The sequence below is a fragment of the Syngnathoides biaculeatus genome, chromosome 10 (assembly GCF_019802595.1).
Source record: "Syngnathoides biaculeatus isolate LvHL_M chromosome 10, ASM1980259v1, whole genome shotgun sequence".
In the NCBI taxonomy this organism is placed as follows: domain Eukaryota; kingdom Metazoa; phylum Chordata; class Actinopteri; order Syngnathiformes; family Syngnathidae; genus Syngnathoides; species Syngnathoides biaculeatus.
The window spans coordinates 25,321,151-25,344,252 of NC_084649.1; the positions used below are offsets into that span (position 1 = coordinate 25,321,151).

Consider the following 23,102-nt stretch of genomic DNA (forward strand, 5'->3'; position numbering starts at 1 on the left):
GGGGAAAACATCCTCTATTGGGTTGGGATCAGGTTGCCGATCTGGCAATCCCATGTCATGTCTTTTAGAAAGTTTTTGTTACTTTCTGTTGTGTCTTCAGTGAAAAACATATGCTATTAGGTCGAGATTAGGCTACTGACTTGACCAGAATATTCAATTTTTTTGGCTTCAAAACATTTTTATTTTATTTTATTTTATTTTATTTGTGTGTGTTTTCTTACCATCCCGTACCTACGCATGTCCATCTTCCCCCAAAGGGCTGCACCGAACGCTTTGTCACCAGTCCAGAAGAGGTGATGGACGTGATAGATGAGGGCAAGGTCAACCGCCACGTCGCCGTCACCAGTGCGTCGTACTTGCCCCCCCGTTACGCACAACATAACGCCCCGGAACGTTGGAAATAAATGACGTGACGGAGGACTGGTTGTCGTTCCTCAGACATGAACGAGCACAGCTCCCGCAGTCACAGCATCTTCCTGATCAGCATCAAGCAGGAGAACGTGGAGACGGAGCAGAAGCTCACCGGCAAGCTCTACCTGGTGGACCTCGCCGGGAGTGAGAAGGTGGGATGTGTGGGCATCTCTTAAACGTCCGGAAATCTGTGGACGCCAGAGTTCTGGTATTCACACTATATATATATATATATATATATATATATATATATATATATATATATATACTGTACTGTACGCAGATGATGTTGTGATGTGCAGTGAAAGCAGGGAGCGGCGGAGGAACAATTAGAAAGATGGAGAGGAATGAAAATGAGCTAAAGTCAAACAGAATATATGTGTGTGAATGAAAGGGGAAGAGTGAAGCTCCAAGGAGGAGAGATGGCGAGGGTGGACGACTTCAAATACTTGGAGTCAACAGACCGGAGCAATGCCGAGTGTGGTAAGCAAGTGAAGAAACGGGTCCAAGCAGGTTGGAACAGCTGCCGGAAGGTGTCTGGTGTTCTATGTGACAGAAGAATATCTGCTAGGATGAAGGACAAATTTTATAAAACGGTGGTGAGGCCGGCCAAGATGTACGGATTAGAGACGGTGGCCCTGAAGAAACAAGGAGGAGAGATGGCGAGGGTGGACGACTTCAAATATTTAGCGTCAACAATCCATAGCAGAGTGTGGTAAGGAAGTGAAGAAATGGGTCCAAGCGAGGTGGAACAGATGGTGGAAGGTGTCTGGTGTTCTATGTGACAGAAGAGTCTCTCCGCTAGGATCAAGGGCAAAGTTTGGAAAAAAAAAAGTGGTGAGGTCGACCGTGATGGACGGATTAGAGACGGTGGACAGGAAGCAGAACTTGAGGTAGCAGAAATGAAGATGCTGAGGTTTTCGCTTGGAGTGAGCATGCTCATTAGAGGAACAGCCAAAATTGGATGTTTTGGAGACGAGGTTTGTGAGAGCAGACTTGGAGGGTTTGGACTTGTCCAGAGGCGAGAGAGTGAGGAGAGTGAGACTGTGGACAGGAAACAGAACTAAAGGTAGCAGAAATGAAGATTTTGAGGTTCTCGCTCGGTGTGAACAGGTTGGATAGGATTAGAAATTAGAGCTCATTAGAGGGAGGGACAGCCAAAGATGGATGTTTTGCTGACAAGGTTCGAGAGAGCAGACTTCGATGGTTTGGACATGTTCAGAGGAAATTGGTAGGAGGATGGTAAGGAAGAGAGCGAGAGGAAGACCAAAGAAAAGGTTGATGGATGTTGTGAAGGAGGACACGAGGACCGTGCTTGTTCGAGAGGAGGATAGGGTTAGACGGAAAAAGATGACACGCTAACTTGTCAAGCTGAAAGGAAAAGAAGAAGATATATACTGTACAACCATAATCAATAAACAACCATCAAAATGTGGAAGTGAGGAAAAAAAGTGAGACAGATTCAGCTGGGATTCACTGTAAATTTCTTTATATGATTGAAGAACACAAAGATATTGTTGTCGATGAGGGAAAAACTCCCCTGGCTCACTCTTTGCTGCATCTTCTATGCAAGCAAAAATAAGATTTCACCGTGCAAATCATTTCCGAGCTGTTGCCTGTGCGGCCCCAGAGTTCATTTCGCATGTGTTTGCATCAACACACAGACAAACAGCATCTCTGATCTTCGACTTGGAGAAAGCCCCCACTTGGCGGCGGGGGCGGCGCTGTCAAAAGGATTACGAATGACAACATTTCCTCTTCGCTCGCAAACGTACGCCGTGCCCTGACTGGCTCTTATTTTTTCGCGGGTGTGTGTGTGTGTGTGGGGGGGGGGGGGGTTGCCGATGCCTTCCCCCGCGATGCAATATTATTTTCAGTCGTTTAGCAATCCAATCTGTTTCTCTGTTGGAGACAAAACGAGTCCTTTCAAAGGGAAATTGGATTTTTGCCCCCCCCCCAAAAAAAAAAAATCTCCTTTCTGCTCATTCACATGTGAAGAAATCCTAAATAAGCCCCTGTGTCGGAAATAATCACTGACGCTGCACCTTTGCACGAGAGCAATTGGCTCTTTTCATCAGATGTAAACATTCATTAATTGGGCTGCGAGTACAGGAAGGTGCCGGTCTGCCTCGATATCCCACAAAAATAAGGGGGCCCGCTCATTAAGTGTTTTCAGTCTGGCATCATCAGATTTTTCGTTGCCAATTAAAGATAAATACAAAGAAAATCTCCGGCAGAAATGCTGAAAATCCGCTCGATTCTCTGCAATTAAAAGGTTTCCCGGAAAATTAACTGTCAGTGTGGCACCGAATTTCTTAGTTATCGATGCAAAAATAAGTAAAGACCTTACAATGACTTTTTTTTTCCCCGGAATTGTCTTGGGCATGGCCACTGATCTGGGCGGGACCACCTCTGGCAGCTGACGCACAGCTGCTGTTCATTTCAAGGTAGTTGGACCGAGCATTTAGGTTTGGAATTTGTCACTGGCATTTGCCAGTACCATGCCCTTGTCTCGGAGTCCTGCATTTGGGTCCTCACCTGTGCCGCTGGTTCATGGACTGTATGTTGGATTCCCCACGATCGTGCGTAAGTCGAGTGTAGAGCTATCCTTGTCACAGCGAGTCTGTGCCCTTTTAGTTTGTCCACGTCTTGTCAAGTTTCTTAGTTTGTTCCATAGTCATCGGGCCTTGTTTCACGTTGTTTGCATCTTGCCTTTAGTCTAGCGTTTTTGTGCCTCTGCCTTGTCGGACTGCTACACCGTGTTTGACCCTGACTTGGAATAAAACCACGCTCAATACCGTGCCCTCGTCTCGGAGTCCTGCATTTGGGTCCGCCTCCGTGGCGCTAGTTCATGACAGCAATATACAAGATATATATAGCACGGCGACCAAAACGGCCTACCTACCGATATGTTTAAATGCGGCATTTTTATGGGTCTCTAATTATCAAATATTTTTTTGTGTCAGGTCAGTAAGACGGGCGCCGAGGGGGCCGTGCTGGACGAGGCCAAGAACATCAACAAGTCTTTGTCGGCCCTCGGAAACGTCATCTCGGCTTTGGCCGAAGGAACGGTACGACCGCACAAATGGACTTCCGCAGGAAAAGAAAACGGAGCTACTTTTGCTCGAGCTCATATCGTAAAAGAAATTGAGAAGTAATCGCAAATAAAGCAATAACCAGCGGAAACAAACAAAATGTATCGCCAGTATTTTATCAATACTTAAAAAAAAAATAAAAAATTATTAGATTTTTAAACTTTCAAATGACAATTTTGAAAGGCAATATAACCACTGGGTTAATATTTTCTTGCAAACTACTTCAGGATGAATATGCAATACGTAATATATACTGCATTAACAAAAATGGGTACTTTCTAAATATTTGTAACTGCTTTGTAAGGAGACCTTTGACACACGGTGGACCAACTAAGTCAAATTATCGTGGAAACAACTACTACTTGAAACATTAATACAGTACATGCATCTTAATATACTGACAAATGGAGTTGCGAAATGTATGAATTTCATCATCGATTATTCTCATGTATGAATGGACACTTGTTAATTTTGTTCCTTATGCCATTAGTGGAAGAGTGTTTAGTTGTTTGGCCTGTCACAATATTTGTCATAAATTCCATCCATCCATTTTCTTAGCCGCTTGTCCTCACAAGGGACGCGGGTGGAGCCTATCCCAGGTGTCAGCGGGCAGGAGGCGGGGTACAAACTGAACTGGTCGCCAGCCAATCGCAGGGCCCATCGAGACAAACAGCTGCACTCAAAATCACACCTAGGGGCAATTTAGAGTGTCCAATTAATGTTGCGTGTTTTTGGGACGGGGAGGAAACCTACACAGGCACCAGGAGAACATGCAAACTCCACACCGGGAGGGCTGGGATTGAACCTTGGTCCTCAGAACTGTGAGGCCAATGCGTTCCAGATGATCCGCCGTGCCGCCATTTCCAACTAATGAAGTGAAAATGAATCATTTGCTGCCGCGCACCAAATGAGGATTGCATCAGTTTGGGTTGCGACCAAATGTCCTTTTCATTTCATCATCGCCAGAAATGACTGTTCGGGTTCGCTGAATCTTCCCCCGTTCCTTCCCCTCGCATCTGTGCAGAAGTCCCACGTGCCGTACCGCGACAGCAAAATGACGCGCATCTTGCAGGACTCGCTGGGGGGCAACTGTCGCACCACCATGTTCATCTGCTGCTCCCCCTCCAGCTACAACGACGTCGAGACCAGGTCCACGCTCATGTTCGGACAAAGGTGACAAACCGCAAGCTTCTCGCTCGGTCGCCCATTTGACATGCGGCGCACGCGGGTCCCCCCCCCCCCCCCCCCCCCCCCCCCGAAAGCTTTTCGGACTTCTCGATCAGCGAAACGTGGCCCGGCGTCTCGGTCTTCACCTTCACCTGGCTCAGACGCCAGAGGCCTGAATCCCGTCTTCTTCCCCTTCCTTAAAGAAGACATTTTTTTTTTTTTTTACATCAGCTGTCTTCGTAAAAGTTCTCGGGCAATTTTTTGGTCAAAATGAGCAAAGAGAATTCCACTAGAAACTCTCTGGTTGAAATCAAGCCAATTCAGAGTAGGGCTTTTGTTACCATGACGACCGGCGATTTCTTCTCGAGCAACAAATTCTGAAAGTCAAAGTGAGCACCCATGACGACAAAGCAAAAGCGTCATTTGTATTTTCGCTTATGGTTGCAGCACTTCTTCTCCGAGATGTGGATTTACACACACAAACGTTCGAGTTTGGCAGCCGATTCCGACCCATGGCTCGAAAATGCCGGATATTCACCCAGTCCGGCTGTCAGATCAGGAGTATTTTAATCTCGATTAGTTCCCCCATTCTGTCAAAAATTCAAAACAGCGTGTTCGCACCACATTACAAAAACTTGAAAAAAAGATTTACTTGGTTGTTTAAGTTAGCGCTATTTGTATACTGTTATTAACGAGTTATTACAGGATATGTTCCATAATTATTTCCTTTTAGTAAATCCACTGCAAGCTTCTCCTACTTTGCCCATTATAAACTAGTCAGTACAGTATTAATGAGAGAACGTTGAGCTGGCTCTGTCAAACATTCTGACAGCCAACTTTCTTTCTTTTTTGGGGGGGGGTCTCACCCCCCCCCCCCGTCACGCGCCGTCGGGCAGAAAGCCAATTTGCATGCTAATTAATGCCGCGCAAGCTCATTTTAATTGAACGGCTCAAACTGGAATATCCTCGCTCTCCTTGTTCTTGTCTGATCTTCCGCTTTAGCCACACTCCATCCCTTTTCCTCCTTGATTCCTTTTTCTTTTTTTCCACCTCCGCGCTATCCATCCATCCATCCATCCATCCATCCAATTAGGGCCAAGACCATCCGGAACACGGTGACGGTGAACCTCGAGCTCACCGCCGAGCAGTGGAAGAGGAAGTACGAGAAGGAAAGGGAGAAGAACAGGTCGCTGAAGGACACCGTGCACAGACTCGAGGCTGAGCTCAGCTGCTGGAGGAATGGTAATACTCTACTCACGTCACCATTAAAAAAAAAAAAAAAAAATTAATAAAACATCACCATATTTCTCCTGCGCGACCAACGTTTGAAACCTCGTTTGCCCTAAATCTGCGAGGTGGGGAGAGTAGCCAAAAATTGTACTCAAGCAGGACTACTGTTACTTTGGAAAACATCCATCCATCCATTTTTTTAGCTGCTTATCCTCACAATGCTCATGGAAGCGCTGGAGCCTATCCCAGTTGTCAATGGGCAGGAGTTTCCAGCCAATCGCAGGGCACATTGAGACAAACAGCCACACTCACAATCTCACCGAGGGGCAATTTAGAGTGTCCAATTAATGTTACATATTTTTGGGATGTGGGAGGAAACCGGAGCACCCAGAGGAAACTCACGGAGGCATGGGGAGAACATGCGAACTCCACACAGGCGGGTCTGGGATTGAACTCGGGACCTCAGAACTGTGAGGCCAACACTTTACCATCTTATCCACCATGCTGCCTTATATAAAAAAAAAAAAAAAAAAAAATCAACAATATTATACCAATATTGCACACAGAGTATTGAACGAAATAGATTTTATTCATAAATATAAGTAGAAAATCCCAAAATATTAGACAAAAAAAATCTGAGAAAATAATTTTTAAAATGCATAAAAATAATAAATGAAAACTACGCAAAAAAGAGCAGAAAAACACAAAAAGTGAGGAAAAATTACACAAAGTGGAATAATATACACTATTAGAGGAAAAATGCACAGATATTTGACAGAAAATGCAAAATAATGCTCCAGCCGAGACCCTTGGTTTTGATTGACACTGTCAAAGAGGTATTAAACCCGGGACTTCAGAACTGCGAGGCCGACGCTTTTCAGCTGCTCCACCGTCCCGCCCTGTTGGAAAACATGACATAAGTAAAGCAAATAAAGGCGCAACCCTCCAGCCAGCGTCAACGAGTACTTCACTGCAGACTGCTTCAATTATCGTCAGCTTGCCTTTACTGGCTCGCAAAGCTGCTTTATTATCGCCACTGAAATGATATGTTTGTACTTCAAAGAGCTGTAAAGCTTTACGGCCACTTTGGGAAAGCCGTACGTTACGTTGCCCCCGCCGCCCATCAACACGCGTGCACCCACGGACTCGTTCGGTAATTTATTTACGCCCTCGTGCACACAATTTCTTCCTTAGGAGGCCTTCAGCGGTCGCTTCTTTCTCGACTGCGCACGTCGCATCATCGGAGTCTCATAGTAGGCAGCGATGAGAAATAATCGTCCATCCATCCATCCATCCATCCATTTTCTTTGCCGCTTATCCTCACGTGGGTCGGGGGGAGTGCTGGAGCCTATCCCAGCTGTCAACTGGCACACCCTGCACTGGTTGCCAGCCAATCGCAGGGCACATCGAGACAAACAGCCGGACTCACAATCACACCTATGGGCAATTTAGAGTGTCCAATTCATGTTGCATGTTTTTGGGATGTGGGAGGAAAGCGGAGTGCCGACCCGGAGAAAACTCCACACAAGGGGGGCCGGGGTCAATAATAATAAATAAAATGAAAAAAATATTTGCTGACAAACTAATTACAACTTAATATAAAAACATTTAACATTATTGGTTTTTATCAACTTAAACCTAGATTAAAATGTGATTTTAATTATATTTGTATGATTGAAATTCGAAATGTTATCAAAAATATGAGTAATAAAAATGTCATTTTAATGCAATAGTTAATTATAAATGAATGAGAATACGGTATAGACTTGAAATGTGCACGCTTGAAATATTTACGATATAGTAGTAGATAATTGTTACTTTGGAAATGTAACATCCATCCATCCATCCATCCATCCATTTTCTTTGCCGCTTATCCTCACGTGGGTCGCGGGGAGTGCTGGAGCCTATCCCAGCTGTCAACGGGCACACCCTGAACTGGTTGCCAGCCAATGGCAGGGCACATCGAGACAAACAGCTGGACTCACAATCACACCTATGGTCAATTTAGAGTGTCCAATTAATGCTGTATGTTTTTGGGATGCCGACCCGGAGAAAACCCACGCATGTACGGGAGAACATGCAAACTCCACACAGATGAGGCCAGGATCGAACCCGGGGTCATCAAAACTGTGAGGTCAACGCTTTACCATCTGATCCACCGTGCTGCCGAGAAGTAATCAATAATAATAATCAATGGCAAATTAATTGCACGCCCTCATCGACCCCCCCCCCCCCCCCCCCCCGCTGGCCTGTTTGAGCGCCATTCAGCCACGTTATTGTCGTTACTGGTATGTGACCACAAGGAAGCGAGATTCAAACCTTCAACCTGAAAACATCCATCCTTCAATTTTCTTACAATGTTGCGGAGGTAAAAATTGGACTCACGCTGTAGAATACAGAGCACCCCGTTTCCCTGGGGGAGGTAATAAATCACAGGCGCAATAGCGTGTCTCTGTACATCCTATTCCGTTTATGTCCCTTCCAGAATGAGAAGACGTTTCATTTCTGCAATGGATCATTTTGACAAGATGTTTGGGGCCTCCCCACGTAAACCTCAGCCGTGTCTGTCCTCGGGCGCGTCAGCCGTCCACCCGTCGCCTCTTTATTGCCGATCGCGCGGACGCCCGGTGGGCGGCGGCTGTCACCTGGGGCGCGCCGTCGATCCTCTGAGCGCTCCTCACGCGGCGACGCCCGCATCGATCGGTCAAGTCGCGCGCCCGGAAAAAAGGAAGGCAAAGCGGAGCCGACGATGAGGCAACAATGAAAGATAAGAGGGACGGAAATACAAATGGGAATCGGACAAAAGGAAGTCATTCAAGCCTCTTAGTGGTGACGTGAGGCCTAATTGCGGGACTGCCGAACGTTGACTGAGAGCATCTAAATCAGAGGACAAAGTGAGCTACCCCCAGTCCAAACGTCTCGGTTTTCACAATATGTTTTACTTTTATATTATATAATATTAAATGTTTTAGGCCGCCACGGTGGATCAGCTGAAAAGCGTTGACATCACAGTTCTGAGGTCCTGGGTTCGATCCCGGACCCCGCCCGTCTGGAGTTTGCATGTTCTCCCCGTGCCTGCGTTGGTTTTTTTTTCCGGGCACTCCGGTTTCCTCCCAGATTCCAAAAACACGCAACATTAATCGGGCACTCTAAATTGCCCCTAGGTTTGATTGTGAGCGCGGCTGTTTGTCTCCATGTGCCCTTCGATTGGCTGGTGAGCAGTTCACGATGTCCCCATTGACAGCTGGGATAGGCTCCAGCACTCCCCATGATCCTTGTGAGGGTAAGCGGTGAAGAAAATGGAAGGATGGATTAAATATTTTATAATTTCCTGGACATTCAATATCTCTACTTCCAACAAAAATATTTTACATTTAAAGGATACAGAGTAAAATATAAATAATATAAATATAAAAAAAGACTAAAATTTTAGAAAACCTGAAAAACAAATTAAAAAATTCATCCAATATGTTCCAGGGAATAATTATGTAACTAATTACCATATCATAAGCAATATGTAAACTGATGTATATTTTTCCAAACTCTTAGTAATTGTCACAAAATACTGTATTTAAAAATTTGAAATTCTAATATTAATTTTAACAATTATTTGCTAACCAACTAATTAGAACTTAATATAAAAACATCTAATTTTTATCAACGTAAACTTATATTAAAATGTGATTTTTAATTATATTTGTGTGATTGAAATTCAAATTTTTACAAAAAAAACAAACAAAAAAAATATTTTAATTCAATTATTCATTATAAATGAATGAAAATGCAGTAAAAACATTTGAAACATGCACACTTCAATTATTTACAATATAAAAGTATATAATTGTTACTTTGGAAATGTAACATTCATCCATCCATCCATTTTCTTTGCTGCTTATCCTCACGAAGGTCGAGGGTAGTGCTGGAGCCTAACCCATCTGTCAACGGGCAGGAGGCGGGGAACACCCTGAACTGGTCGTTAGTCAATTGCAGGGCACATAAAGACAAACAATCAGTCGACCAATCACACCTAGGGGCAATTGATGTTCAATGTTTTGGGGATTTGGGAGGAAACCGGAGTGCCCACCCGGAGAAAACCCCCACAAGCACGGGGAGAACATGCAAACTCCACACAGGCAGGGCCGGGATCAAACCCGGGTCCTCAGAACTGTGAGGCCAACGCTTGACCAGCCGATCCGTGGTGCCACCGGAAATGTAACCTTTCAAACTAAAAGATTTTGAGCTACTTTTCACCCGTGGACCCGCCCCCAGTGGACGCCAGTCTTGCAGCGTTCGGCGTACGGTGGCCTGTGAACGTGTCCCGATAACGCAGGAAACGTGTTAAATCTCAAAAGCGACCTGAGAGCGAAAAAAAACTTCGCCGAACTTTTGCATCCTTTCCAACGACTTTGATGTCCTCACTGTGCCGCTTTCCCCCACTGGCAGCGTTTGCCATCCACTCTGCATACGGGCGGCAGCATTTATTATTCACGTACAGTTGCCATATACACGGCTGCTTGATGTGGTTAATATGTACAGAGATATGTAGGGATGCACTCTTGTCCACTCTTCGGAAGTAAAACCAGACCAAAAAATAGATTTTCTTCTTCTATCATCTGCGCAGGTGAGGTCAGAGAAGGGTCAGAGGACGAAGACGAGACGGCGCCGCCGCGGCCCGACCGCGAGGAGCCCGCGCCGGACGTCTGCAGCCCGTGTTCCCTGACCTCCTCCATCGTGGTGCACATCTCCGATGAGGAGCGTCACAAGTACGAGGACCAGATCCGGAAGCTCTACAGGCAGCTGGACGACAAGGTGACAAACGTAGAGCAGCAGTCATGCGCGCTTATGATATGCGCATATGAATAGTGCAATGCCCATTATTCGTGTTAATAGAGTCAGCGGCACCGGAGGAATAGAAAGGAGTAAGGGGAATAGATTGGGTGGGTATTAAAACATTTAATACCTGTACAACCTTTACATATGATTCATGCGTATGCATAATGATATTCGTATTCATACAACCTGCAAAAGCGGATTTAAAAAAACATGACATACTGTCCACTCACCAGCCAGTTCATTGGGTACACGAGTACACTGCAACGGTGCGAGCTTGCCCATATGTGGAAGTGCTGACGTAGCAGCTGACCAGGAAGTAACGACAGGAAGCAGTTCGAAAGCTTCCTGCGGAGACGCTTCAGTCGATCATTTTTCCATTTTCCCAAATATTGGGATCGTGTCGCGCCGCATTTTTTCATCACTTCCTCCATTTTCCCCCAAAGCCGGTTCTGGTACCCGTCGCCCAAAATCCATCCATCCATTTTCTTTTACCGCTCATCCTCACGAGCGTCGCGGGGAGTGCTGGAGCCCATCCCAGTTTTGTGTGAGTTCACAGGTGTCAAACTCAAGCCCCGGGGGCCAGATCAGGGCCGCCGCATCATTTAACGTGGCCCCGTAAAAGCAAATCACGTGTGGGCATCATGCATCTTGCTGAAATATTAAAGCTGCAAATTCTCTCCACTTTTAATAACATTAAGATATTGCAAGCATTTTTATGTTATCAATCCCATCCATCCGTTTTCTTAGATCCTTATCCTCACGAGGGTCGCGGGGAGTGCTTGAGCTCATCCCAGCTGTCAACGGGCAGGAAGCGGGGTAGACCCTGAACCGGTTGCCAGCCAATCGCAACAACAGTCGCGCTCACAATCACGGCGACAGGGCAATTTAGAGTGCCCAATTAATGTTGCGGGGTTCGAACCCGGGTCCTCAGAAATGTGAGGCCAACCCTTTACCAGCTGAGGGACCGTGCCAGCACCTCTCGTATTCGGGCATCAGCGGCGAACTCTGTGGCCCCGCCCACACAGCACGTACACAATGAATGGGTTTGTTGACGCCACGTTGCGTAAAAAGGCTTAAACGGGATCTTATATACGAGATAACCAATAATTGATTAGAATTGATGATGATATTAAAAGATTACTTTATTAGATTATACATAAGTATATTTAGAAAACAGATGTTTATGATTCTATTAAAATGTATTTTTTTCCTTGAAAGATATATACAGTACAGTACAGTATTAACCATACAATATTTTTATGCACACGTATATGCGTGTCCTTGTGTCCCTTGTCAGGTGCTATTTAAATCATATTCATTCATATTTAACCCTTACTATGACTGTATTATATTGTAGTTGGAATTGCTTCACTGTTGCTTCACGTACAGGAAGGTTTTGCACAATTTTTACAGCCAGGTTACATTCATTAAAAATTGACATCAGCGAAACAGAAAAAGGGGAACTGATTAAAAATCAAATGAGTGCATGTGGGTCACGTACTTGGTGAGGCTCTCAGTGTGGCAAAAAACTATTTCAAGATGAGCAATAATTTGTCTGTCAATAAAAAAAACTCACCATTATTATCTTGTAATTATATATTTTATTGGATTGCACAGTTCCAACTAATTAAGTGTCGAGAGAATGTTGTTCTCAATGGGTTTTTATTTTCAAAGTTCCTGTTAGCTGGGTTGCAAATATTTCTTATCCAGTGTCGGGGAGCGCAGTGCGCATTGCTTCAACGTGACGTGTACTTTATGTATTTTCCCGCTGAAGGATGCTGAGATTGACTACCAAAGTCAGATGGTGGACAAGCTCAAGGACGAGATGCTGAAGCAAGAGGAGGTAAAACAGAGAAATATTCTGTCACAATTTTGCTTAAATGTTCCCGTGAAGGCTTATTGGAGATGTATTTTGCCCCCCCCCCTCTCCCCACTACGATATTTGAAAGGATTTTCAATTTTTGTCTCGATAACATGCCGCGGAGAGACTGGCGGTGTCACAGAAAGGCGTAGAACAATGTTCCCTCTCACTTTTTACGCGTCTGAGCGAACACACTAAGCCCGTGAGCGCCCCCTTTGACCAATGTGAGCAACATCAGACGTACGCACTGTGGTTACTTGGCTCATTCAAAGATTCAGATTACGTACCCATTTTTAAACATTTTTTAAAACAAATGTGTTTTTCCAAACTTCCACTGAAAATGTCTACAAACGGAAAAAAAAAAAGACATTACAATACAAATACATACCAAGCCAACTATTAACTATAAATTTGAAATGTCGCTTCCAAATTTGTTTCATTTTTATTTCACCCAAAATGATATCCCCGTCTAAAATTGAATTATGGCTTGTAGAATATCTTTAGCGATGCACGTTGAAAACTGAATGATGCTCCCAAACAGTTTTAGGGTTAATGTTATGCCGCCTCCTATTTTCAAAATACAGAATTAGCTTTTTGGTCACTCTGTGCTTTCATCCTCTATCAGGTTGCCCCAAGGTGGATATTTAACATTATCCACCATCTCATCCTGCATGTTCTACTTTGACTTTTTTTTTTTTTTTTTTTTTTTTACTCAAAAGAGAAAATCTCATCCAGTTTCAACACTTTTTCTTGAATTATTCACATTCCCCGGTGTTTGTAATTATGAGTGTACCCCTTTAAAATGGAGGGGGGTGGGGTCAGGTGTGTGGCCCAGCAGCAGCTCTTTGTGAGAGGTATTGTGCTGCAGTGTTTTAAAAAAAAAAAAAAAAAAAAAAAGACGTCAGGCTGTAGCTCGCTGCACTGAATCTGTTTTCTTCTGCGGTGAGAGTATGCGACAAGTGCGCCAATGCATCCTGCATTATTTGCCAGATCCATCTTTCTTTTTGCCACTCAGCTCCAAGTTGTCCAAATCGGCCCGAAACACGGAAGAGTTTGACGTGTAGGTTCAAAAGCTAAAACGAGGTCGAGTTAAGTTCACCTGCAAAGGTTACAAGCGGTGCATTTTGCGTTCATCTTCAAATTTCACCCCACTTATGCTCAATAAAGTTTGGCTTTCTTTTTCAATGGCATTAAAAGAACATCGCCGGCTTTCGAATGGCGGCGCTTGGCAGCCAAAACAACATCGCAAAGCCTCACTCAACTCCTCCCCGCTCGGACTGACTAACCGCCCGCATTAACTCCGATTTACATCCCGTTTGGCCGTGCAAACACGCCGACGACGACTTCCCGGGAAGAGAAACGTGCGCATCGCAAAATGTCCGTTTTGCGCGACAGCGTTTGCAAATGAGCCGTTGCACAGATATGTGGAAAATCCTCGAATTACGTTTGCAAGTATGCCTTGTACAGAACACAACAAAGGCCTTCAAGTTTCAATGTAGCAGATCTTAACAACGCGCTATAAATGTCTTCAAGCGACGTCAGCACTATCTAATCCGAGTGCTCTATGAAAAGATAATTACGCCTGTAAAAAAAAAAAAAAAAAAAAGTTTTTCCTACCCATCTGGTTGCATTATTACGCTGAATACGGCTTTCTGCGTCATTACAGGACGGCAGCGACGCCGCTGAACTTTTTTCATTTATAGACAATTTATATATATATATATATATCAATCTATACTGATCGAAAACATCATCAGTTTCATTTGTTCCCCTGACCGAGCGCGAGACTCCATTTGCTCATATCTGAAATAGATTTTCCCCCGGGCTCGGGCCGTCAAAGTTGAAGCATTCACTCGTGATGAATCCCCAAAGAGATGATCGCATTAATCGCATATTAACGCGGATTAATCGCACAATTGAATCTGATCACGCACACTCGTTTTTCTTTGACCGCAGATGGTTATCTGGAAAAAGGTCATTTACTGCAGCGCCGCTGCGCTTTCTTTTCGTTGTAGTACAACAGGTTTCAAATTCAATTTCAAAGCAAAATATGGCACTTTGTGCGGTATACACACATCCATACATTTTCTTAGCCGCTTATCCTCACGAGGGTCCCAGCTGTCAACGGGCAGGAGGTGGAGTACACCCTGAACCGGCCGCCGGCCAATCGCAGGGCACATTGAGACAAACGGCCGCGCTCACAATCGCACGTAGGGGCCATTTAGAGTGTAAAATTAATGTCGCACGTTTTTTGGATGTGGGAGGAAACCGGAGTCCCACCCGGAGAAAACCCACGCAGGGACGGGGAAAGCTTGCAAACTCCACACAGGCGGGTCCGGGGTCAAAGCCGGGACCACAGAACTGTGAGCCCAACGCTTTCCAGCTGATCCACCGTGCCGCCTGATTAATCACAATTAATTAAAATTTAAAAATGCGGTCATCTGAACATTCTGGTGCCAGCCCCAAAAAGTAAACATAATAACTAATTGAATTTGTTATTGTGGCCACTGAGTGGCGGTGCCAAAGTGAGCCCTGTGACTGACCGGCGACCAGTTCAGGGTGTAGTCCGCCTTTCGTCCCAGGTCAGCTGGCATAGGCTCCGGCGCTCCCTTGACCCTTGTGAGGATAAGCGGCATGGGAGATGAATGAATAAAATTTTGTTAGCGTATGTTCAGTCATTGAAATTGAAAATACATCACAAAACGGTATCTACCTTTGACCACCTGTGGAGGGATTGCATCCATCTGTCCATTTTCTTTCCCACTTATCCTCACGAGGGTTCATAATCATAACTCTCATACACAGTATATCCATCCTTTTTCCATATGGCTTATCCGCGCGGTTGCAGGCGTGCTGGAGCCTCTCCCAGCAATTTTCCCGCGAGAGGCGGGGTACACTTTTTGAAACTCTCCATCCATCCATTTTCTTTTGCCGCTTATCCTCACAAGGGTCGCGGGGAGTGCTGGAGCCTATCCCAGCTGTCAACAGGGCAGGAGGCGTGGTTCGAACCCTGGTCCTCAGAACTGTGAGGCCAACGCTTTACCAGCTGATCCACCGTGCTGCGGAAGGATTGCAGTTCATCCGAATTTCCTGTGGGAGGCTAACTATTAAATTAGCTAACAACGTTTACGTTACCGTAGACATTGTGTAACCTAGTTCTGCTTCTTTTTATATTTTTAAGTGTGAAATCATCGAAAATTCGGACAGACACGTTCGATTTAAAACCCATCGATAGCGTGGGACTGAATCGCGAAATTTGAATATGCGCTAACTTTCTCCATTTTGTTGTTTTCGTACGTTTCTCGCCCAGTTCCTGGCGTCCTCCAGCGGCGACGGCGAGAGGGCGCAGTCCGAGCTGGGCCGACTGCAGGCGGAGAACGAGCGCTCCAAGGCGGAGGTGAAGGAGGTGCTGCAGGCGCTGGAGGAGCTGGCGGTCAACTACGACCAGAAGAGCCTGGAGGCGGAGGAGAAGAGCGTTCAGAACAAGCTGCTGGCTGAGGAGCTCGCCAAGAAAATGGCGAGTGGGCGGCGCCTTATTGAAAGTTCACTCGTACACCAGCCGCGGGATCCGATTCGACCGCTGCCTGCCCATAAGAATCGATGAATTGGTTCCGCCCATTTGATTACGTCTTGAAGTGAGTGAAGCTAAACGGGGGTGCACTATTGGCCTCCGACCTGCAGAGGCGCTGTTGATGCACGTGCTAATGACGAGCGCGCAGACGGCGCATTACTCCGCTCAGTACGACGCCGGGGTACAAACAGGAGTTGAGAACATTCCGAACGTTCTCGCTAATCACATTAAATAAATACTTATGGTTTCAAAAAGTGGCCACCACGGTGGATTAGCCGGTAAAGCATTGGCCTCACAGTTCTGAGGTCCCTGGTTCAATCCCGGACCACCATGTGAGAAGTTTGTCTCGATGTGCCCTGCGATTGGCTGGAGACCAGTTCAGGGTGTACCCCGCCTCCTGCCCGTTGACAGCTGGGATAGCCTCCAGCACTCCCCGCGACCCTTGTGAGGATAAGCGGCAAAAGAAAATGGATGGGTGGATAGTTTCAAAAAGTGTACCGCGCCTCTAATGGGAAAATTTCTGGGAGAGGCTCCAGCGCGCCTACAACTGTGAGGATAAGCCATATGGAAAAAGGATGGATATACTGCATATGAGAGTTATGATTATGAATTGTATATATTGGAATAAAATATAGCAGATTTTAATTTCTGTCTTTGGAAAAAAAATACAGATAAAATAATATTATCAAGTAAAATAGAGCAAAGAATGCTTCACACAGTCGACCGTGACAGTTTTGGTTATTTCATAAAATAATATCCCGTTATTAATTTGTTTATTATCGGGGTTGTAGTTTTGCAGTGTAGAGACGTCACATCATATTTCCTCCATTTGTTTTTATTGGTTCTCGTGCATCTCCGTGCAAATGATATCGTTCTCGCGCCGGAATTTGTTTGCAAACGTGCAGGCGAGCTGCTCTTAATTGGACTTTTTCCGCAGTTTATGCAATCACGAACAACACCCGTGCGTCGCGAGAGAAATTGTTTTTGCCGTTATTCCCGCGTAATTAGCGCCGATAGTCGCGCTCATCCCAGCGAGACTTAAAAAAAAAAAAAAAAACCCATCAGCACACGTTTTGAACGGCATCGCTGCGTTTTGAAGACGTTAATGAATGTAAAAGCAACCGCTGGGTCTTTATTGGCACCGACGCGTTGAATACTTATCCGTGCTCCTTTTATACACTCGGCAAGGGACGTCCTCGCTTCAGAATCCGGCAGGATCCCTTTTCTCCTCGCAATGTATATCCAGTCACTACATTTACTACTGTATATGGGTTCAAAGTGGCATTAATACCGTATATCGTTGACAAGCGCATTAATATTCATAGCTCCTGGCTTAATGGACCCAAAGGTCTTTTTTTATTTCCTCAACGATATTAGGCTCACAGATGAGTTAGTTTTCTACACTATGTGTGTTTGATTTTTTTTTTTTTTTTAACCATTTGGCTTCATCAAACTATCCATTCATCCATTTTATGAGCCGCTTATCCTCACGAGGATCACAGGAGTGCTGGATTTTCAATGCATTTTGGCATACATGAAAAAAGGGGGTTCGTGCTATTTGTTGTTTATTGCATCACATTAGAAGTGAGATTAAAAATGGCGCTTCTTTACGACCAGAGAAAAGCACTGATTTAAAAAAAAAAAAAAAAAAGACTTGATAGCTCATTGGCCACCAAAGCTGAAGTCGCCATCCGCCATCTTGATACTCCCAAAACAAGCATGCCGACCTGCGCGTTAATCGCCAGTTTCGTGGCTGTGTGAAAACATTCCACAGGTAAGTTAAAAAGATTGACATTATTTGACATTATTAAAGTTTGTTTTTCATTTTCCGATGAGCTTAATTCACTTGAACAAAGTTTTGTTCATGGTTGTTGTTCACTCTTCACGCTCTACTTGACCTTTTTAGGCCGAGGGTTTTTCGTGTAAAAGCAATGTCAATATTTCCCCAAACTTTATCAGTGGATAAGCAAGTAAACACATTTTCTGTGAAATTTTTGATGAATTTCATAACACAGAACTCTGCAAATTGAATTAGATTTTCAAATGCGAGGAAACAAGTTTGAATTTTCTGTGTGAAATGTGACATCGCAGAGACAACGAATGAACAAATGTGTTTAGCGTGTATTTTCCCTTTGCGAGTCCTTATTTCCCAAAACATATCGAACTGATTGACTTGAAATGTAATGTTTTTATGCCCCCCCAAAAATGCTTAGTTTTTTGCAATGTTATGATGACAGTGGTTCACAGCGTATTTTGGGAAAAGTCAACATCATGGAAATCGGGCCCTAGGTAATATGCAAGGTTTCTTGCTCGTCACGGACGGTGTTTTATGTCTTTCCTTTGCACTTCGCCTTTTTTGGCTTACCAAGTTGAATTAAAAATCCTTCATCTTGCCAGAACTGAAAAAATGTCAAGCTCACATGACCCGTTTTAATTCTACATGCCAAACTTTGAGGGGAAAACCGCGACATAATCCAACATGTAAACCAGGGGTGTCACACATTGTAGTTACAGTTTCTGTCAGAGGGTCATTATGACAGAAACCATAAAAATCTTTAATTGACTCATCATAGTCACACATTCATTTTATCAACTAGTTTTGGAATCAGAAAACAAGGGTAACGTGTTTTTCAACTATTGTTCATTTTTGGTAACACAAAAATGCTTGCAATATTGCTGCGTCATCATTCATGATATAACAGTTTGAAATTTTGGTCCAGATTTTACAAAAATCATGGAAGTCGATACGCATGGCCTGCCTTTGGGGGCCACATTAAGTCACGTGGCGGGCCGCATCGGGGCCCCCATGCCTTGCGTTTGACACCTGTGCTGTGAACCACGTCCTCCACACGTTTTGGGAGTACCAAGATGGCGGGCAACGAGGCTTCAACCTATCGACACACCGCTCGATATCTATACGGCATCCAGAAAACCCAACCAGGCACGGGCAGAACATGCAAGCGTCACACGGACGGGGTCGAGATTTGAACCCTGGCCCTCAGAACTGTGAGGCCAACGGTCGGACCAGTTGCACCACCGTTGCCACCGCTGTTTTGAATTCGACGTACTTAATTTGACGACCGGCTCAAAGTACTTCAACTTCAACCTCTTCAGGTCATTCCCATTCAAACCTCCTTTCCACATTTTCAAAATAAAAGCCGTGTTCAATTCGGCCATTGAGTGACTTTCAAATTTTAAAATGGTCACACCAGGTATTATACAACTTTTGTCTTTAGTGTGGTCGATATTTTTGAGCCCGGCGTACTTTGGCCCTCCGCAGACTCGCCTGGTGGCGTTGGAGGCGGAGCTTTCCCACATCCAGGAGGCGAGCCGCCACCAGAAGAAGCGCATCGCCGAGGTCCTCAACGGGCTGATGAGGGACCTGAACGAGTTCGGCGCCATCGTCGGCAACCGGGACGTCCAACTGGTGAGGGCGGGCCGAAAGGCAAACGCACCACAAAAACATTTCATACGTGCAGGCGTCCTTCTCAAATATTCATCGGCCTCATGCGCGTCGAGCAGTTGTGTCAAAGTTGAATTATGTACCGCACTGTACTTCCTTTTCCCAGCATATGAGCAACATGTACATTCTGTTGTTTATTTGAGCTGTCGACTAGAATAATGCAGCAGTTTTCAAACATTTTGCGCCAATTATCCTCCTAAAAACAAAAAAAACAAACAACAACAAAAAACTCCACCCTGACTAACAATAAAATACAGTAGAGTAACAGGTCTACGTGTTCATCCAACTTGAGACAGATTGAGAAATTTTTCAATATAATATTAATATCTAAAAAATTAATTAGTATTACTTCATTTTATTATATTTATTTTTTATATTAAAAGCTACTCTTAAATATATCAGACACAAATTGCTATTTGATTATTAAATGATTCAATTCCAATGAACTGCACATAAAAGAGAAATGTAGCCTAAAGCCCCGCTGACATCCGTCTGTATGTTGTAAAATAGATATTGTAATGAAATATAGATATAACATTACTCGCTTCAATGTCTGCACGAAAAAATAAATATGAGCGGAGAGCACGTCATCCATGTCTCATTCGACATCCGAGTTGTCGCCATACGTTCATGACGTCACACCGCGACATTCGCCACTGAAAACAGGCTGTGCCACCTGCCATGGGACACGGAAGCTCCTTTCGAAAGAAGAGAACATCTCACAATCGAGTGAAGTGATCGGGGCAATATTACCCCCTCGTTTCGAGCCATATTTATTCATATCTAGGTGTGACAGAGGAATTTAAGGTGGAGGTGGGACTGCATCAGGGATCAGCTCTGAGCCCCTTCCTGTTTGCAGTGGTAATGGATAGGCTGACAGATGAGGTTAGACTGGAATCCCCCTTGGACCATGATGTTCGCAGATGATATTGTCATATGCAGTGAAAGCAGGGAGCATGCAGAGGAACAATTGGAAAGATGGAGACATGCACTGGAAAGGAGAGGAATGAAGATTAGCCGAAGTAAAACAGAATATATGTGCGTGAAGGAGAAAAGTAGAGGGGGAAGAGTGAGGCTACAGGGAGAAGAGATAGCGAGGGTGGACGACTTCAAATACTTGGGGTCAACAATACAGAGCAATGGAGAGTGTGGTCAGGAAGTGAAGAAACGGGTCCAAGCAGGTTGGAACAGCTGGCGAAAGGTGTCTGGTGTGTTATGTGACAGAAGAGTCTCCGCTAGGATGAAGAAGGGCAAAGTTTAGAAAACGGCGGTGAGGCCGGCCATGATGTACGGATTAGAGACGGTGGCGCTGAAGAAACAACAGGAAGCAGAACTGGAGGTGGCAGAAATGAAGATGTTGAGGTTCTCGCTCGGAGTGACCAGGTTGGATAGGATTAGAAATGAGCTCATTAGAGGGACGGCCAAAGCTGGATGTTTTGGAAGGAACAAGATTCGAGAGAGCAGACTTCCATGGTTTGGACATGTTCAGAGGCGAGAGAGTGAGTATATTGGTAGAAGGATGCTGAGGATGGAGCTGCCAGGCAAAAGGGCGAGAGGAAGACCAAAGAGAAGGTTTATGGATGTGGTGAGGGAAGACATGAGGGCAGTTGGGGTGTTGAGAGAGGAAGATGCAGGAGATAGGCTAAGATGGCAAAAGATGACACGCTGTGGCGACCCCTAACGGGACAAGCCGAAAGGAAAAGAAGAAGAGTTTCAAGCCATATTTAGATGATATGCGGATCACCTCTAACTAACAACACACTCCCAGACAGTATGTATGACCGTGCCTCGTCGGCGAAATACAGGTACATCGATACATTTAGCACCCCTAACTTACGTACGCGGATCTTTTGTTACATTCTGAGAGGATCCCCCCCCCCCCAAACTATTATTATTATTTTTTTTTTAGTAGCTGTATCCACACCTACCTGTCGTTTGGAACCCACGAAGCTGTTGTCCTTTGCACCCGTCCAATCCATTTTTCACGACGAACCGGGTTTTTTTGATAAGTATGAAGCGCGAATCCATCCTCCCGAGCGTTCGAACAATATCAATATTAGCAGTACAACGAGCCGGCGTTTCGGCTAACACGAAGGAACGACGAGCAACCTTCCCGCAGGTAAAACTCCGCTTGAGGGCGGGTCTGTCCTTTACGTCACTTCCTGCTTCCGCTCGAAAACAAATCCCTCGAACGGATTTTCATGGCGGGAGTTCCAAAAAAAGCCAAATACGTCAAAATCATGTTGTGTGGTGAAAAAAAAACAACAGATGGGTCCATTCCGGCCGGCTTTTTTTTTTTTAATTATTATTAAAAATATGCTTTTTGTGTCAGTGGGGCTTTAGGACAACAAAACTCCCAAATGAAGAGTTTAATAAAAAAATACCGCAATGCAAATTTATTCTCTTAAAATGTTGAATACAATTGAATTGTACCGAGGTACTAATTCATTTGCGTAGCACAAGTGGTTACTAGTACCACAATTTGAGAATCACTGGCGTAATGGATGGGCTAAGATCAGCAACGCTTTCGACCAAAGTGCTTGTCTTAGTTTTCAGCCCACAACGATGACACTCGCTACAAAAGCTGAGCGCAGGCTATCATTTATTCCCCCTTAATTTATTCGCCGTCGCTCGGGAACTGAATCTGATTTTCCCTCCGCGGCGTATGTCAGACTGTCCGCGAAAAATCTCCGCTTTGCCGCCGCTCACTCAAAAACTCCCCGACTTGTGCGCGCAGTCCACGGAGATCACGGACGTCGTGGAGGAGGAGTTCGCGCTCGCCCGCCTCCACGTCAGCAAGATCAAGTCGGAGGTGAAGTCCATGGCCAAGCGCTGCCGCCACCTGGGCGGCCTCCAGGCCGAGTGCCAGCGCAAGATGGAGGAGACGGGAAGGCGGCTGTCAAACTGCCACGTCCTGGTCGCGCAGGTGGGCCGCGAGTCCATGTCGCCGCAAAAACTTCATCCGTCCGCTGCCAATAGCGAGCATGTACGTCATTGTGAAGCGATAACTATCACGTTCATCACCAGTTCTGTTTATTTAGCTCAGGGGTGTCAAACTCATTTTTGTCGCGGTTAGTCCCGGTTTTCCTCAGAGGGCCGTTCTGCCTGTGAAACCATACAAATGTTGAAATGCCTCATCATATCTGCACACGGAATTTATGAACTACTGTAGTTTTGGAATCAGAAATCAACCATTTTTCATGTTTGATAACATCCCGTTATCGTTTATGATACGTGCCAATTTGAAACTTTGATACAGTTTTTCACAAGAATCATGGAAGCTGACAGAGGTGATTTGCTTCACGGGCCACATAAAATCATGTTGGGGGCCGAATCTGGCCCCCAAGCCTTGCGTTTGACACCCGTGATTTTGATTTAAGGCAATGATCTGACGAGTAAAGATTTTATTATAGTTTAACATACAACCGGCAGGGCGGGGGTGGGGTCGGCTCGCCCCCGGCATCCCGGACA

General features: G+C 45.1%; 1 protein-coding gene across 6 annotated transcripts in view; it reads left to right on the forward strand.

Annotated features, from left to right (window-relative positions):
• LOC133506981 (kinesin heavy chain-like) overlaps window positions 1-23,102 on the forward strand; it is a 105,505-nt gene that overhangs the window by 36,524 nt on the left and 45,879 nt on the right. For 5 of the 6 annotated variants that reach the window (XM_061831453.1, XM_061831448.1, XM_061831452.1 and 2 more), the window contains 10 exons: window positions 258-345; window positions 439-563; window positions 3,378-3,482; window positions 4,531-4,679; window positions 5,767-5,915; window positions 10,525-10,712; window positions 12,511-12,579; window positions 15,908-16,114; window positions 19,449-19,595; window positions 22,369-22,617. In XM_061831453.1, coding sequence (XP_061687437.1) covers window positions 258-345; window positions 439-563; window positions 3,378-3,482; window positions 4,531-4,679; window positions 5,767-5,915; window positions 10,525-10,712; window positions 12,511-12,579; window positions 15,908-16,114; window positions 19,449-19,595; window positions 22,369-22,617 — 1,476 coding nt within the window. The remainder of the gene's footprint in view (window positions 1-257; window positions 346-438; window positions 564-3,377; window positions 3,483-4,530; window positions 4,680-5,766; window positions 5,916-10,524; window positions 10,713-12,510; window positions 12,580-15,907; window positions 16,115-19,448; window positions 19,596-22,368; window positions 22,618-23,102) is intronic. The other variant, XM_061831449.1, reaches the window with a different exon arrangement.